At 37.4% G+C, this 17,096-nt stretch overlaps 3 protein-coding genes across 3 annotated transcripts; 1 reads left to right on the top strand and 2 right to left on the bottom strand.

Annotated features, from left to right (window-relative positions):
* Positions 1–2,020: 2,020 nt before the first annotated feature.
* On the bottom strand, positions 2,021–7,600 carry lrif1 (ligand dependent nuclear receptor interacting factor 1). Its single transcript, XM_048209464.1, is given in 5 exon segments — positions 2,021–3,396; positions 4,309–4,539; positions 4,640–5,145; positions 5,148–6,268; positions 7,411–7,600. Coding segments are annotated over 5 exon segments (2,832 nt in total). The 5' UTR covers positions 7,419–7,600; the 3' UTR covers positions 2,021–2,430.
* A 901-nt stretch (positions 7,601–8,501) lies between these two features.
* apex2 (APEX nuclease (apurinic/apyrimidinic endonuclease) 2) lies at positions 8,502–12,806 on the bottom strand. The gene is made up of 6 exons (XM_048209465.1): positions 12,601–12,806; positions 12,412–12,495; positions 12,054–12,234; positions 11,824–11,967; positions 11,523–11,592; positions 8,502–9,711 (listed from the first exon to the last, which is right to left on the bottom strand). The coding sequence occupies exons 1-6, from the start codon at positions 12,713–12,715 to the stop codon at positions 8,623–8,625; spliced, it is 1,683 nt and encodes a 560-aa protein (XP_048065422.1). The 5' UTR covers positions 12,716–12,806; the 3' UTR covers positions 8,502–8,622.
* Positions 12,807–13,594: 788 nt separating this feature from the next.
* rassf11 (Ras association domain family member 11) lies at positions 13,595–16,607 on the top strand. Its single transcript, XM_048209945.1, has 3 exons — positions 13,595–14,305; positions 14,651–14,754; positions 15,122–16,607. Exons 2-3 carry the CDS (start codon positions 14,652–14,654, stop codon positions 16,456–16,458), a joined length of 1,440 nt encoding a protein of 479 aa, XP_048065902.1. The 5' UTR covers positions 13,595–14,305; position 14,651; the 3' UTR covers positions 16,459–16,607.
* The last annotated feature ends 489 nt before the right edge of the window (positions 16,608–17,096 follow it).

Raw genomic sequence — 17,096 nt, forward strand, 5'->3', positions numbered from 1 at the left:
TTTCAGAGTGTTATTTTACCTTTTGGTTTTATTAAATATTTTCATTATCGATTAAAGTTGCGTGTGAGGCTAAATTTAATTGCAATTAATAAATTATTTTTCTTCAACGTTATCCACTGCCTGGGTCTCATTTTCCTAAGTTTCTGCATCAATTGTTTACTACAATAGTGGTCTTAACATAATTTGTTAACAACAACAGTGTTCTGTTTGTCTACTTATGTATATAAACACCTGAATAGATGTCTGACTGGCTATATTTTAATACCATATTTTAGGCTCATATAACAGTGGCCCCAAAAAGTACTTGGGACCCTTTTAGTCCCATAAGCCGCATTTACAATCAATGAATCATTTAATTGTTTTATATCTATTGTTTTGTCACTTCTTTTCTTTTCTTTTCTTTTATTGAAAAGTGTGCTTATGCTATTCTCTCTTAAAAAAATGACACCACTATTTTAAAATATAATATTTTTATACACTTTTTTTGGCCAGCTGCACTTGAAGAAGGTTGAGGCAGAAATGTTGCTGGTTTTTAAGCTACCACAATGTGCAGGACATATTCTCTTTTTTGAAAAAGCTGCACTGAGTATTGCCAGACAAGGTGGTAGGCCTGTAAACCTCTGTACCAATAGTTAACATGGATTTAGCCAGTTTTCACATGTAATATAGAGCTGCAGGAAACAGAGAAGTTTAGGGAAAAACTGAAGGAGAGGATATAATATTCTACAGCTTTACAACAACTCAAAAGTTGCAGATGCATATGGTCATTCTTTATCACATCTTGATAATGTAAATTTGTACAGTGTTGGTCATTATTGTTAATGGCAGTGCTGGTAAAAACTGTACTAATGTTGTGCTGTTTATGATGACTGATGATAAGCATTAATTCTAGTTTTGTATTTTTTATATTGCCTTTTATAAAGATTTTATAAGCCTTTTATACCATATGTCTGTGCACTGAATCTAGGTTCCTTTCTGTTTTGATTTGTTGTATGCTCCAGTGTGACAAAAAAAGCAAACAAAAAATTACCTTAAATATTTAGGAAAAATTAGCAATACAGAGGAAACTCTTACCAGTACCAAACAGTGCTGATAAACAATAGGTCAACCATTTAGTTTACCATCTTTATAGCTGAGGAACCAGATTTGCTTAAAGAGATCACTTAAATCATTAAAGAAAAAAAGTCACTTTGAATCACATTATAAACTGCTAAAATTAATTGTTTTAAAAGGATTTTCAGAATGTAGTTACTTATGGTAAACTGAGCAGTCATTTGTCTAGTTACAACACACATCTATGATCCACTTGTAACATTCAATGTGTAATTTCAAGGTTGAATTTGAAGGCACAAAATCTCTGATAAAATCACTGTGTTGAGATTCTGATGATTTTGTTTTGTTTACATTAACCTCTTGTGTTATGTGATTGAGTTTGATCCAGTGTACGTTTTGAGTAACAATGTAGCATTAGTTGTGGCATGATAATACATTAACATTTGTCATAGTCATGCAATGTTGTGCCCATAACAATGTTTGCAGTGTCCTAATCAGAGCTAAAAAATAAATAAATAAATAAAAATAAAATGTTCAGTGATTCAGCTTTCTGGTCTTCATCTTTAAATCATTTGCTCTATTATGAGTTTGAGAACACTTTCTAACATGCTGGTATTGCAAACAATCTAGCTCATGCAACACAGTAATATACTCCACAAACATTTCTGAATTAAATTGTTTTCTTTTATGTAAAAACTTTTTAAGTATCATTGTCTGAAGCAAAAGGGAGAAAGTATTAAATTGTATATTATACCAAGAGAACTTGGCTAAATAAAGATGCTGCAAAAAGCATTAAATTGAGGCTTAGCAGTAAGGTAAAAAAATTTCAGCAAAGCATAGAATGTGTCCCGATGAAATAATCAGAATAAATCTAAACACACTAGTACTGCAATTGTTATATAATTAAGTTATGTACTGGGTTAGTAAGCAGCTGCAGTTCTTTAGCAAAAAAAAATTCAAAGAAAAAAAAAAAATCACTTTTTAATGTCATGTTTCACTTTTTCATCTACCCAACAAAGGGTTCTCCAAAAGTTTATTTTATTTATTGAATTGCTTTTTTAGTTAAAACTACATGAATTGAACTACAGAAAAACAAGTATTAATGAAGGCACATAAATCATACAAAGATGTCAAAAAAGGTGATGGCATATAAAGTTGCTTAAATGTATTACAAACAACTATAAATAAGACGAACACACAACACAAAATGCTTAGATACTCAAAGATTGAATTAAACGACTGGAAACTGAGATCCAGTGAACACGTTAAAAAAGGGGAAAAACTTAGTTAAGATGCTGTACATTTTTTCTTGAACACTTAATGCTGGTATTCAGTTTCTCATGCAGTGTACAGTCTTTTAAACTCAAACAGACATGACTAAACATTCATGCTCTGTTGCATCCGCTCCAGCGCAGCCTCCTTCTCCTTCAGCAGATCCTTCAAACGTTTGATCCTCTCCTGCCGCTTTATCTCCTCAGCATCCAGCGTTTCCAACGAGTAGAGCACTTGGGTTGGAAAGTTGTCTATTTTGGGACCTGGGTGTTTGTTAGAGAATGGCATGATGGGGCTGTTTGATGCTGTCTGCACCTGGCTGCTGTCTTGCTGGGATGTTTCAGCATCTGTGCGGCTGCCCGACGTGTTTCCGCATTTTATTCCCCTTGAGGACAGTGTAATGTGGTTGTTGCAGTCCTGTAAACTGGATGAAGAGAAAGCACTTAATGAACTATGAAGTGAGGAGATGTTGTGTGATGATTCACTAGTAGAGCTTTCAAACGGAGCGTTGTCTTTACGTGGACTTCTTGATAACGGTTTCTTCGTTGCTTTCTGAACAGGATCTTTTGGTTGACTTCTCTCCACTGGGGTTTTATTTAAGCAGCTTCTTTTTGTCCCTTTGTGTGATTCAGCAACAGTACATGGATTCGGTTTCTCCTGTGGATGGAGTGACGAAGTGGATTCTGCAACCCCTAAGACCGTCCCACAGGGACAGGCCGTACACACCTTAACTCTTTTAGAGCGTGGTGGCATCTTCCTTGCAGAGAAAGGTAAGAAGGGATGACTAGCAGTCTGTGTTGTGTTTTGCGCAGGTGAGGGAGTACCAGTAGAATCTGCTGGCATTTCAGACTGCATATGAACCTTATTGACTGTAGATTCTGTTGGTGAATAAACCTCTTTTTGACAAGTCTGTGAGACCAAACTGTTTTCCATGGGAACTACTGAGCATTTAGAAACAGGTGAAATGTTATATGTGGTGCTTAGTGAGGGAATATCTTGACTCTCATCCTGCTCCTCCTTTTTTCTTTTGACCTTCAGACCTTCATCCTCCTCTACTTTTGTGTAGGGAACCTATAAACACAGCAATTGAACAAAGACACATTAAACTAATCAGTGCGATTACTCCCACAGTCCTCTCTCCTCCAAAACGTGTTTTCAGTCAGGAAAGTTACTTTTTTCCACAAGGAAAAACTGGAGAAAGACAGAAACATGTAAGAGCTGGGCATAAAATGAATTAAAAAAATAAAACACTAAAAGTAAATTTGTCCTTAAACAGCATATTGCAAGTTAACTGCAGGTTAATTTTTTTTCCGAGATGAGTATATAACCTTGTATGAAAATACCATATGAAAAGGTACTGCAGGATTTAAAAATGTTTTGCAGGACATGAGGGCACAAATTTAGTAGATAAAGTGACCGTTTCTTTAAAACCTGCTTTTTTTTTCCAACGTCGCATCATTTTACACCACGAAAGGGGCAGAGTAAGTTGGTATTCAGGAGCGGTCTGGAGTCAGTGTCTTTTAGGTAGTTTTTGTATTTCAATTTATCATCGTCATGATAAATTATTGTGTTTGTGGAGGTTGAATGAACTTCAGGACATTGAGTCCACACGTTTACCAACAAGAAAATGTATCTGGGTGCGTTTTGTGCAGGTGAAGAGAAGGGACTTAGAGCTAATGCAAAATGAGCATTTGTGGTTAAAAAGTATATATTTTTATTTTATTTTTTTAAGAAAATGAATGATTGTTTTGCTTGACAAAACCCTTATTCCTCGTCTGGTATCGTGTAGAGCCCTTTGAAGCTGGACTGAAACTGAAATTTGGAACTTCAACCTGTTGGTAGACATTGAAGTCCACTATATGGAGAAAAATCCTGGAATGTTTACCTCAAAAACCATAATTTCTTTTCGACTGAAGAAAGAAAGACATGAACATCTTGGATGGAAATATGAATTCTGAAGTAATCCTTTAATATGCAACTCACCTGCATCATCAGCTGTATTTTTGACTGCAGCTTTGAATCCTGGATAACTTTACGAAGGCCATCTAACGTGCGTTTGTTTATGATAAGTCTCTCTGTTTGTTGATCTGGCTTCACAGCCGGCTTTGTTCTTTGCAAGCAAATCTGTACGTCAGAGGTGATGCCGAATTCTTTTCTCAGCTGACAGTCACTCTTGGGTTGACAACTCGGATCAGAGGCTGGATTTCCAATGACCTGAGACAGAAGAGAGATGAACAGATTAAATACATGTCAGGCTTTTGAAAGATATTACATTACTATTTTACAAAACTGGTATATAAACATGGTATATTACCTTTTCAGTATTATCAGTTGTGTGAATACAGACATTTTGGGGCTGTTCCAACACGTTGACTGTTTCAGCGACAACTATTTCAGCTTGACATCTTGTCTCTGTTGGACTGTCCAAGTCTTTATCTGCCTCCATATTCATATTTTCGAAAACACAACTCAAATTTTTCTTGACCTGCTCATCCACATTCATTTTGTCATCACCCAATTTGGCTGAACGATTATCCCAAATGCTATCTTGTGCCGTTTTTTTCCGTTCATTCAGACAGACAGATTTTGTGTTGATCTCTCTGTGTTGAACGTCTTCATATTTGTTCTGAGAGGCAGATTTTGCCACTTTTTCACCTGACTTTGGTGGAATATATGACACAAATATTACATTAGAGTCTTCATCGCTCTCATCCACCTCTGTTTGACTCGGTGTGGGCAAATTACCCGGGGCGCCTCCCAGGCACGTGGACGTCTCCTCATCGTCATCACAGAGATCAATGATTTCACTTACTTTTTTGGGGGTTCTCGCTTAGAAGAGTTTGACCCTAGAACAGAGCTGGCAGGGAGGGCAGGAGAAGTGCTGACTAACATCTTTTTTCCACCTTCGCTGATCATCACATCCTTGGCGATCTCTGAATTTTTCTTGGCCACAAAATAGACTTTCCCGTTGCACATGACCAATGCGTTGTCCTTTCCCGGGGTGATCTTTTCTTGGCTGGTCTGAGGTGGTGTAACTTTACTTGCCATGATTTCGTTTACCTTACCAACCGAGTTGACATGCTTGACCGCATTTAAGCTATCAGAGCTGACATTCGGTGTCGACAATGGTACAAGGCAAGGAGCGGTTGCGCCTGTTCCCTCCTGGACAACCCATTTAATGGGAGTGTTCACTTCTTCATTAGTTTTAGGAACACAAACAGGTGTTTGCAAGTTTGCAGGAGGATTTTGAGACAGGGTCTTCTGTATTTGACTTGGCTTTGTAAGCAAAACCATTTGCTGGTCAGAAGTTAGCTTCACAGAGTTCACAGGGGACACAAGCACAACAGTTGGTGGACCCTTCCCAAGGTTAGGGGTGTTATTCACAGAGTTCATTATCCGGCATTTTATGGACTGCGGGAGCGCAGTTGCCGGCAGAGTCCTAACTTTTGCATTCGGTGGGATCTGCAGGAAATGACCGTTTGGGAGAGCAGGTGACTTTACGGTAACAGGCAATGTTTGAACAGCCATCATGCCCTGTCCATTGGGTTGAGAAGGTAACTGGACTGTATAGTGGGAAACCGATTGTGGTGCAAGAGGAACGTGCACTTGCTTTGGATTGTGAATGGTGAAGTTATTATTTCCACTTGGTTGAGGTTTGATGGCGTTAGATAAAGTTCTGAACTCTGGCAGGGTTTTTAGGACGACCCGTCCATCTGCTATGGGCTGAAGGGAGGGAAGTCGAGTCTGTGTTTGAGATGAAGAGGCAGCAGGTGTATGAACAGGTTTTGCAAAAGCTTTCAGTTGTAGATCCACATTGTCTCTTTCTGTATTAAATGGCGCCTGATAAAACTGTCCGTTCACTTTCTGGACAGGGATCAACTTCATGACGTTTTTCCCATCTGGTCCCACTGCAGGCATTGCTTGGTAGTAGACTCCAGTTCCACTAAAAGATGAAGATAAAAAAATAATTTAATTTCTGAGAGGAAGATTTTGCCACTTTTTCCCATGACTTTGGTGGAATATATGACACAAGCAGGCCTATTACATTAGAGTATTCATTGCTCTCATCCACCTCACAAATTACCCAGGGCGCCTCCCAGGCACGTGTACGTCTCCTCATCATCATCACAGAGATGTGATGTGATGAAATTAACTTTAATATTGTATGAACTATGAAAATACAATACAAATCAGAACTAGCCAGGACTGAATAATGAGATCAAACACTATTACTGTATATACACAAACAGCACTATCCAGTAAGGGGTCAATAAGATTATTTTTTTAAATAAATACATTTAGCACAGACACATTAAACTGTTCAAAAGTGACAGTAAATACATTTGAAAAGTTTGCCAGAAAAGTTTTCCATTACAAATAAGTATTTCATAAATGTTACATTTTTCATAATCAGCATATCAGAATGATTTCTGATGGATCATGCCATGGTGAAGACTGGAGAAATGCCTGTTGAAAATCAGCTTTGCCATCACAGGAATCAATTATATTTTAAAATATATAATAAAACTGTTATATTTATATTGTAATATTTCACAATATCACTGTTTCTACTCTGAAATAAATGCATGCTTCTTTCAAAAACATTTTTTTTTTTCTGACCCCAAACTTGTCAATGATAATATATGTTTATGGTTTACATTATTTAAAAACTGTTGTTTACCTGTAGCATTCTCTCATCAATATATTAATAAATGCATTCAGTAAAAACAAAAAAAGCAATAGTAAAACATGAAAAAATAAAGTAACGTTAACACAAAAGTACTTGCATTGTCAAGTAGTAACCAAGTGTACATTTTTAGACATTAAGCATCATCTGAATATTTATTGGGCAAACCTGTCAGCTGTAATCGGTCAGACCATTTAAAGGAATCTTTTTAAAAAAATAGCTCTCTAGTTTTTATTGATATGTGTTTTTAAAATCCGTTATAAAATTTTATCGTGTTTCCTGAGGTAAGATTCGCGCTCGCGACACCACCAAAACACTCGCCATTTTGGACGAGCTTGCAACTACCGACTAAGAACACACGGTTGTTAATGTATCGACGCAGAGCTCATAAAACTTACCCCTCCATCACGAGCACCTGTAGACATCACACTTCAAGAAATAACTGATGTCGATGTTTTCTTCCGCGTACCGTTAGATTTTATCCACAAACTTCAATAGCTCTCTTCACAGGATATGAAAAACTCAAACCGGAAATACGTTAATCAAAATAAAAGACATCTGACTGAAGCTTCTGAAATGGGAGAAGACAAAAATAACGAAGAAAAAAAAAAGCAAGACACAAGAAAAGAATGAAAATTAACCAAAGAACGAGCCAGAGCGAATGAATGAATAAATAAATGAACAATGAAAGAAAAAGAACAGGGAAAAAATGAATGAATGAACAAACAACTTAAGAAAAGCAACAGGAAAAAAGAAAAAAAAGAAATGAATGAAAAACGAGGGAAGGAAGCAAGGAAGGAAGGAAGGAAGGAAAGAAGAGCTAAAGAATGAGAAAGCAAATTGGTTAAAGAAAGGAAACGCAAAAGATAGATGCAAGATATTGTACAACATGGTGATCACATAAAAGGTTACATTTTAAATTGAAAGAGTTATTTCGTTTAAAATTTGTTTAAAATATTCTGTTTGGATTTGAATAGGCAAATTTTTAAGAGTTTATGACTGGATCATTATCGCAGTGATTATTTTGTTTCTAGCATCTTATATGTTTAGCAACAGTTCTTCTTCCCCTATTTGGAGTGTGTAGCTTTTCATTTCTTAAACAAACATGTAGGAACCATGATCATACTCCAGGATGAGGCTCAAATTGTGGAAAAAATGTTTGTGAGGGAACATGAAGAATCATTTTCTCACATGAATTGACACCTCTGAGTTCTGTCCTTAACCTCAAGTCTTTGGGATGTGCTGGAGGAGACTTTACAGAGTGCTCACCTCTTGCATTGCCAATACAAGATCTCTTGACTAAACACTGATGCACCTCTTGATGGAAATTTCCATCAAGACTCATTTTAAGTTCAGTATTTGGCAAAGGTCTGTTTAACTTTATATAACTCACAACTAAACTAAATTTCTTAATCAGATAGTGATAAAGAGAATACAGAACAATGGATTTCTGCAGTATCTGACAACACAATGACAGTAACACCCAAGCTGAAAAATAGCATTTATTTCTCTTTTGTTAGTTGAACAATAAAAATGTTATATATAAAACAAACAAACACATACAATCAAAACATGAAATACAGTATGGATAAAGATTCCTGGACTTAAATCTATTTTCCTTTTTCTACCCAGGCAAAAAAATTGCACCTGGCCTGAGGATTGGAGGCGTGGCCTTGAGGACGGGCACATACAAAAAACTGCCGGCCTAAATTAGGTCCTGCTTTTTTCACAGTCCGTAAAACACAGGGTTCGTTGTGTGATTTACAAAGTGGCGGCTGAGGAGGCCCACGCAAAACAGTTTTCCAAAAACCAGCGCATGGCCCTTTCTTACAGTCATTTGACTTATCTATGGATGTAGACTCTCCTTCCACTTCATCCTGATTTTCAATCTCCATTTCTGTCACCTTGGAGGAATTTGTCTCCATTTGCACATCGCTGGGGCAGCTACTAGTGTCGCTCTCACTACCCGGGCCATCCTGAGAGGATTCTTCCTGTTTCGGGCCCAGGTTCCCACTTGAAAGCATCAACGCTGTTTGTTTAGGCTTAAAGAAAGCTAAAAGACTTCCTTTAGCATTAATTTCAGTTTTGGTCTGCTTGCTTCTTTTGCCTTTGTGCGCATTTGTGTCTGCTTCTCTATCTGTAGGTCTCTTCTTTGCAACACTGTTCCCCTGTACTACAGGATTCAGGTTTTCCCGAATTTCCCCAACATCCTGTGATCCAGGTAGACTCTCTTCACAGCCTTTAGAAACACTAAGTTTCTCTGGAACTTTCACCAAGAAGCGTGAAAGTTTCTGTTGTCTGCCGGTGAACTCTGGCATGTGGCGTGTGCACAGGGGCGGGCACTTGGGACTAGACTGGAGGGTACAGCTGAGCTGCGCCCATACAGGACAATGATCTGATCCCTCCACCTCTGGCATAATGTCCACGCCAGTAAAGGCAGTCTCCACCAAAGGGCGGTCAGAGAAGATGTAGTCGATGCGTGTGCCGTAGTTGGTCTGCCTGGCACCCGTGAGCGTGGACCAGCATGTGAAGGCGTTGGAGCGCTTTGGGTGAAAATGGCGGAAGGAGTCAACAAACTTGCCACCAGAGGCAGATTTCTGGGAGGTGTCTGCAAGTTCATCTTCAGTATTTTCATTTTCTGCTGTATCGAACAGGAAATGATCCAGCCACTTCCTCCCAGGATTATCGTCAAAGTTGTCCTAAATAACAGAATAGTAAGAAGAGAAGGTCTGTGCTAGTTTGTAACATCTGTAATAAAACTATAACATATCTACTTCATGTAAAGACATTATCCTGCACCAATTCAACTTGTTTTTTCTAAATATTTGTGTTGAGCAGTGGACTTCCTGGTGAAAAACTACATTACCTATGATTCTGAAAAGAAATCTTCACCAATAAGAGAATTGTACACATGAATCACTGTGAATGACGTAGAGTCAGTTTCCCTATGCCTATGCACTATATATATATATATATATATATATATATAGTGGTGCAGGTATGACATCAGAACCCAGAAGTCTAATTCGCCGCTGGTTCCTTAGAGATTTTCCTATAAGATTTTGTACGTTTTTGTTTTTTTTTCCTCCAATTTAAGTGAGTAAAGTATAACTTAAAGGGTTAGTTCACCCAAAAATGAAAATTCTGTCATTTATTACTCACCCTCATGCCGTTCCACACCCGTAAAACCTTCGTTAATCTTCAGAACACAAATTAAGATATTTTAGTTGAAATCTGATAGCTCCGTGAGGCCTGCATAGGGAGCAATGACATTTCCTCTCTCTTTATATTAATATAAAGCGACAAGAATATTTTTGGTGCGCCAACAAAAAAAACAAAATAAAACAAAATCACTTATAAAGTGATGGCCGATTTCAAAACAATTCTTTAGGAAGCATCGGAGCATAATGAATCAGCGTGTCGAATCTGCTGTTCGGAGCACCAAAGTCACGTGATTTCAGCCGTTGGCAGTTTGACACGCGATCCGAATCATGATTCGACACACTGATTCATAATACTCCGATGCTTCCTGAAGCAGTGTTTTGAAATCGGCCATCACTAAATAAGTCGTTATTTTGTTTTTTTGGTGCACCAAAAATATTCTCGTCGCTTTATAATATTAATATTGAACCACTGTACTCACATGAACTGATTTAAATATGTTTTTAGTAGCTTTATGGATCTTGAGAGAGGAAATGTCATTGCTCCCTATGCAGGCCTCACGGAGCCATCGGATTTCAACTAAAATATCTTAATTTGTGTTCCGAACATTAACGAAGGTCTTACGGGTGTGGAACGGCATGAGGGTGAGTAATAAATGACAGAATTTTCATTTTTGGGTGAACTAACCCTTTAAGTGGTAAACATAACTTGACAATACTGTGACATTTTGTTCAATGCACACACACCACAAGCTGTCTTATCTAGTTACTAATTAAAAACGTACATTTTCAAAAATGAACTGCTTCAAAATTTCTGTTTACGCTATGGATGTATGTAATTAGAACAAAATAGCAGGGCCGTAACCACCATAGACATTGAGGGGGACAATTGGTAACCCACCCCCCAATATTTGAAATTCTTGCACTGATCTGCTGCACTTCATTACGCAGCACTCTGTATGTTAGGATGACAAAATGGTTTAAAAGTTACATTTTTAATGCAAATTAATGCAAATATTATTTGCAAATAGTTCCAAAATGATTATTTCCCAACTAGAAGTAGCTAGACCTAGAATTTCTGTTTCTCTATGCCTCATGAAGTAGTCTTCCACTTTCTGACATCATCCCTGCACCACTCTCTATATACAGAAAATTACTTCTAGAGCCAAGGCCACTGAAAAAGTAAGCAGGCACTGTTGCTCTTTATTAAACATCAACTATGACAGGCTGCAACTGTCACATCATACAGCATTTTTGCATTTATTGTGTGGAATTTTATTACTTGTGCCTGGTTAACTGGTGTTAACTGAAATCATGAAATCATGGAAAGGCATGGTTTAAGGACTTACCACATCATCTGGATCACAGTGGTCTATGGGTCTGTGAGAGGTGTTCACATCACCCAAAACGATCACATGACTGAAGAGAGACAGAGGGATGCATGCAAGGGATGCAAAAAGACATGTTAGATCTTAGAAGAATCTTGATAATAACAATTTGAGAAAGACGATCTATAAGAATTATAGAAACATAAAAAAAGAACTTGGTCTTTGTTACTTTTTGAACAATATATCGAGGATTAACATCCCACTGTGTGTGTGTGTGTGTGTGTGTGTGCATATGAAGGTGATGGATTGATCTTTCTCTCACCTCCCCGAGCTCAAGATGGCTTCAGCTCTGCACTGGAGGAGTTGGTAAAACTGCAGTTTGTACTGTTTTCTCTCAGGTTTGTCTGGGTCAGCTCGGGGACAATAAACATTGATAACAGTCAGCTTCTGTGGTCCATCTGTGCCACTGAGAATAAAAAAACATATCTGAAGCATTCACAGCATGCTAAGCTTTTCTAAAACTAGTAAATGTCTGAAAGTTAAGACCCTTACATGAAGTGATGCTGGGTGATGACAGCCCTTCCTTCATTGTCTAGTGCCAGAAGCTCCTCACTGGACAACTCTACCTGGTCACCATAGCAACCAACAGCCTCTCCCTGATTGGCGAGCAGACCCGTCAATCCTTCTTCGGCCAGGAATGGAGTAGCGGTGTCTTTACAGTAGGTCGCGACACCTGGTCATGGAGAAAATTTTGTTCATACTCGAAGTTAAACAGTACTTGTCATTTGCAAATGGTAATAAAAACGTGACAAAATATATTTGAAAGAATACAAAATATGGATATGAATCTAATGCTAAAATCAACCTAGTATTTATTTAAAGTCCTTTTGCACATTTTAGGCTGCTTTACCCGAGTATCCACTTCGTCCTCGGCTAAAACTAAAGTATGAATTGTAGCCATCAACAATCGCTGTCTTCTCATCCAACAGGTCACCTGAAAATAATGTATGCAATAGCTGAGCTGTTAACGTTGTTAAAAAATAAGGCTCATGTACTATATAAACCCATTCAAAGTCCCGCGCTATTTCAAAACACTTACGGGTAACTTTAGTTTCTTGGACGCAGATTATATCGGCATCGAATGAATCCAGAATTTTCTTTATGCCATTTTTAAATGTTCGTATCCCGTTTATGTTCCATGTTACAATTTTCATGTTTATCTGTCAAACAGCGTCGGACGACTCAAGCAGAACGCAAGTGTGAAGTATTGACCTGATTTTTGTCCATCTCATAGCTTTTAATATTTTCATAATAAAAGTCTTCACATGCCTGCGTTTATTCCAAATATGGCTCTATAACCACATGCATTTTAGTAAAGCTTTTAAAAAACCTTTTTTGTATAAAATTATTAATTTATAATTAATACATATATATATATATATATATATATATATATATATATATATATATATATATATATATATATATACTACCAGTCAAAGTTTGGGGTCAGTAATTTGTTTTTCTTTCTTTTTGTTTTTTTTTAAAGAAATTAATACTTTTATTCAGCACGGATGTGTTAAATTGATAAAAAGTGATAGTAAAGATTTATATTGTTAGAAAAGATTTATATTTTGAATAAATAAATAAAATGTATTTAAATTAACATTTATCAATGAATCCTGAAAAAAGTATCACAGGTTCTAAAAAATATTAAGCAACACAACTGTTTTCAACATTGATAATAACTGAGTATCAAATCAGCATTAGAATGATTGCTGAAGGATCATGTGACACTGAACTGGAGTAAAGATGCTGAAAATTCAGCTTTGCATCACAGAAATAAATTATATTTTAGTATATTTTAAAGTATATTAAAAAAGAAAACCATAATTTTAAATTATAATAATATTTCACAATATTATTGTTTTTTCTGTATTTATTATGAAATAAATGCAGCCTTAATGAGCATAAGAGACTTCATTCAAAAACATTAAAAATAGTAATGTTTCCAAACTTCTGGCTGGTAGTGTATATATAATATACCCACTTCTAAAAGAAACCATTACAGAACTCAGAAGAACATTTTTTAAACAAGTAGGCCTGAATTTGATTACCACATACCATTCAAGCACAAAATTAAAAATGTACACATTTTCTATTAGTCACAACTCGTCCTATTCTTGTAATATCTGATATTCTTTCAGACAAATTGAGACCTTTAAAATCAGTTACATTTAATATTTGTTTTCTAACATGTTTTTTCTAACATGATTACGACAAATTAAATCTAGGCAAAAGTAAATATGTATTTGAACTAAACATTAGATCATATAGTGCATTCATGAATTCATAGTTTGTGCTCATGTTTTCTTCAATATCTGATGTCTCACTACAAGGACATCAAAGTTTTTTTTTTTTTTTTTTTTTTTTTTAAGATATTGAAGAGATTAAAAAATACATGTTTAGTAACTGAAGCCCTGTTTTGGTAGCAGTATAAGTCAAAACTAACATGTTTACTCAGGTTCAACATAATTAGCATCCAAAAAAAAAAAAAAACATTGTCTGGGGAAATCATTCACTGCACTGCAGACAAACACACATACCAACATCTACAGCCAAGTCTGAGTTATCAGTCTTGATCTGAGTGTTTACTAAAGGGAAGGGTTTGTACGTGTTCAGCTAAGTCAAGGATGACAAGACTTTTCCATGTAAACTAGGACAACATTTACCAAACTGCCTCTTATTGAAGTGCAAGGATTTTATACGAGTCAACTGAAGGAATCTTCTGACCGGCAAGACAGGTACAGTACACACCCTTCACAATGAATCGTACAGTAATCCAATTTTGCAATCTGTACAACCTTATTTGATAGCAAAAATAAAAAATAAAAAATTAGGTTTATTCCATTCATTTTCAGAACCACCTTTTTATAACATTTGCTTGTTTATTGTTCAGAGACTTTTTTCAACATAAACCAATGATCAGTAATTTGTTATGGAGTAAATACAATGAACTTGTAAAACCATTTTTCTCTCACTGGCAGAGTAATTTTATTGGATGTATATTTTGTGAGAATGAGACATTCTAGAATTACAGAAATGTTTGGACAGAAAAACAAACAAACAGCTGATGTATTTTCTTTTAGAATGGAGGTAAAGGTGTTTGTTGAAGGAGTCCAGCGCATTGTTTGTGGAGTCACTGAGAAAACAACATGTCAGGAGGTGGTCATCGCTTTAGCACAGGCACTTGGTAAGTAAATGCCTGGGCCAACTTCTCAGAGTTTATTATTTCATAAAACATCTTCTACATGACTATGTAATGACTGTCAAAAACATGAAGAAAACAGACTACTATTAGTTTACTGTTAGTTTAAAGGTCTCTTAAAGACCTTAAAGGGATAGTTCACCCAAAAAAGAAAATGAAACATCCTCATTTACTTAACCTCATGTTGTCCCAAACCTGTATGACTGTATTTCTTCTGTGGAAATTATGTGATAATTTTTTTTTTTTTTGGACCTCATTAACTCACATTACATTGGTAAAACATTCATCAAAATATCTTTTTGTATATTCGTCCCATAAATATCACTTTTTGATGTTCTCTTCTCACTCTTAGGTCGCACTGGTCGATATACTCTGAGAGAAAAATTCAAAGAATTTGAACGTAACGTGTCTCCGGATGAACGTCTCCTGGAGTCCTTGGAGAAATATGGTGAGCAAGCTAAGGAGGTGCAGCTAACTTTGAAGCATATCGGTCCATCGTTTGGGGAAGAAACAAACCAGCCCATGGCCCTATTGAGGCGAGCGGAGGGAATGGGGAGAGCACGGAGAGGCAGCGGGGCAATTGCCCTACAGCGTCAGAGTCTCCCGCTGCTATCACACCTCTGCATTCACTCCGAGCCACCCCCTGAGGAACCAAAGAAACCCAAGCGGAAGTCACTGACGCTAATGGAGGAAGCATGGGGTTGGTTGGAAAATTTGGGCAGGGGCGGGAAGCAGCAATCAGGACGAGATAAGGAGAAAAACAAGGAAGGCAATAAAGGAAATGGGCACTCAGATAACGCATCTCTTAAACCAACCAAAAGTATCCCATCCTCTGGGACACCGCTGTCGAGGGACAAAAAAGACAAAATTAGAGCACCACATCAGCCTTTGATCAGTTGCCTTGGAAACCGTTGGAGATGCACTGATAATGGTGCTGAATGTGAGAGACAAGAGGAAGAAGTACAGAAAGATTCAAAGGAGGAACTGAAAACCATCAATCCAGTGGTTCCTATGGTCAAAACAAGCCATGCTGAAAGCGAGAGTGAGGAGATTTCACATTTAAGGAGATTAGTTGCCCAACAACAGGCTTGTCTGCAAGAACTAAATCTCAAAATCGAGTCAACAGACCAGCTGATCTTTGAGCTTGAGCAGCTGCAAGCCACCAGGGAATTTTCAGAGTCCCAGTCAGAAGAAGAGGAACAGCTCAAGTTCTGGCTCAATGAGCTCAAGGCGGAGGAAGTCTTTGAGAGAGACCTTCAGCAGCAGTTCTTTCAGATAAAAGAAGCAGCTACTGAGTGCAAAGTTAAACTAGAAGAGTACAAGCAGAAAATGCAAGCAATGGACCTGAGAAACTCCCAGCAGAAAACAGGAGATGACAACATCACTGCACAGAATAGCCAAGTAGATGTGCCAAAACATGCCCAAACAAGCATCAAACAAATACAGATTTCCGCAGACGGAACGCATGGAGATGGTGGAACAAAAAGGGTGATAACAATGCTGGAGTCCAAACTCCCATACGTGTTTGTTTCAGCAAATCAGATATCACATCCTCCTCTAAGCGGACCAGCAGACCTGAGGGAATGGTGGACACGATGGTCTCAAAGCCAGAATCCAAGATCAGTGACAAAACCCAAGACAGTGCATCGTTCTGAAGTCACCATACAGCTGGGAAGCACCAGAGTTTAAGCACATGAAACCCCTTCTTTTCCGTTCAGGGATATCTCTATTTTTGATGACACAAAAGTTTGCGAAGGCATGATTTACAGGTGCATCTCAATACATTAGAATGTCGTGGAAAAGTTCATTTATTTCAGTAATTCAACTCAAATTGTGGAACTTGTGTATTAAATAAATTCAGTGCACACAGACTGAAGTACTTTAAGTCTTTGGTTCTTTTAATTGTGAAGATTTTGGCTCACATTTAACAAAAACCCACCAATTCACTATCTCAAAAAATTAGAATATTTCATAAGATCAATAAAAAAAAAGAATATTTTAAACTGAAATGTCAGGCTTCTGAAAATTATGTTCATTTCTATATGCACTCAATACTTGGTTGGGCCTCCTTTTGCATGAATTACTGCATCAATGCGGCGTGGCATGGCGATCAGCCTGTGGCACTGCTCAGGTGTAATGGAAGTCCAGGTTGCTTTGATAGCGGCCTTCAGGTCATCTGCATTGTTGGGTCTGGTGTCTCTCATCTTCCTCTTGACAATACCCCATAGATTCTCTATGGGGTTCAGGTCAGGCATGTTTGCTGGCCAGTCAAGCACAGTAACACCGTGGTCATTGAACCAGCTTTTGGTACCTTTGGCAGTGTGGGC

The sequence above is a fragment of the Megalobrama amblycephala genome, linkage group LG12 (genome assembly GCF_018812025.1).
Source record: "Megalobrama amblycephala isolate DHTTF-2021 linkage group LG12, ASM1881202v1, whole genome shotgun sequence".
NCBI classification, from domain to species: Eukaryota; Metazoa; Chordata; class Actinopteri; order Cypriniformes; family Xenocyprididae; genus Megalobrama; species Megalobrama amblycephala.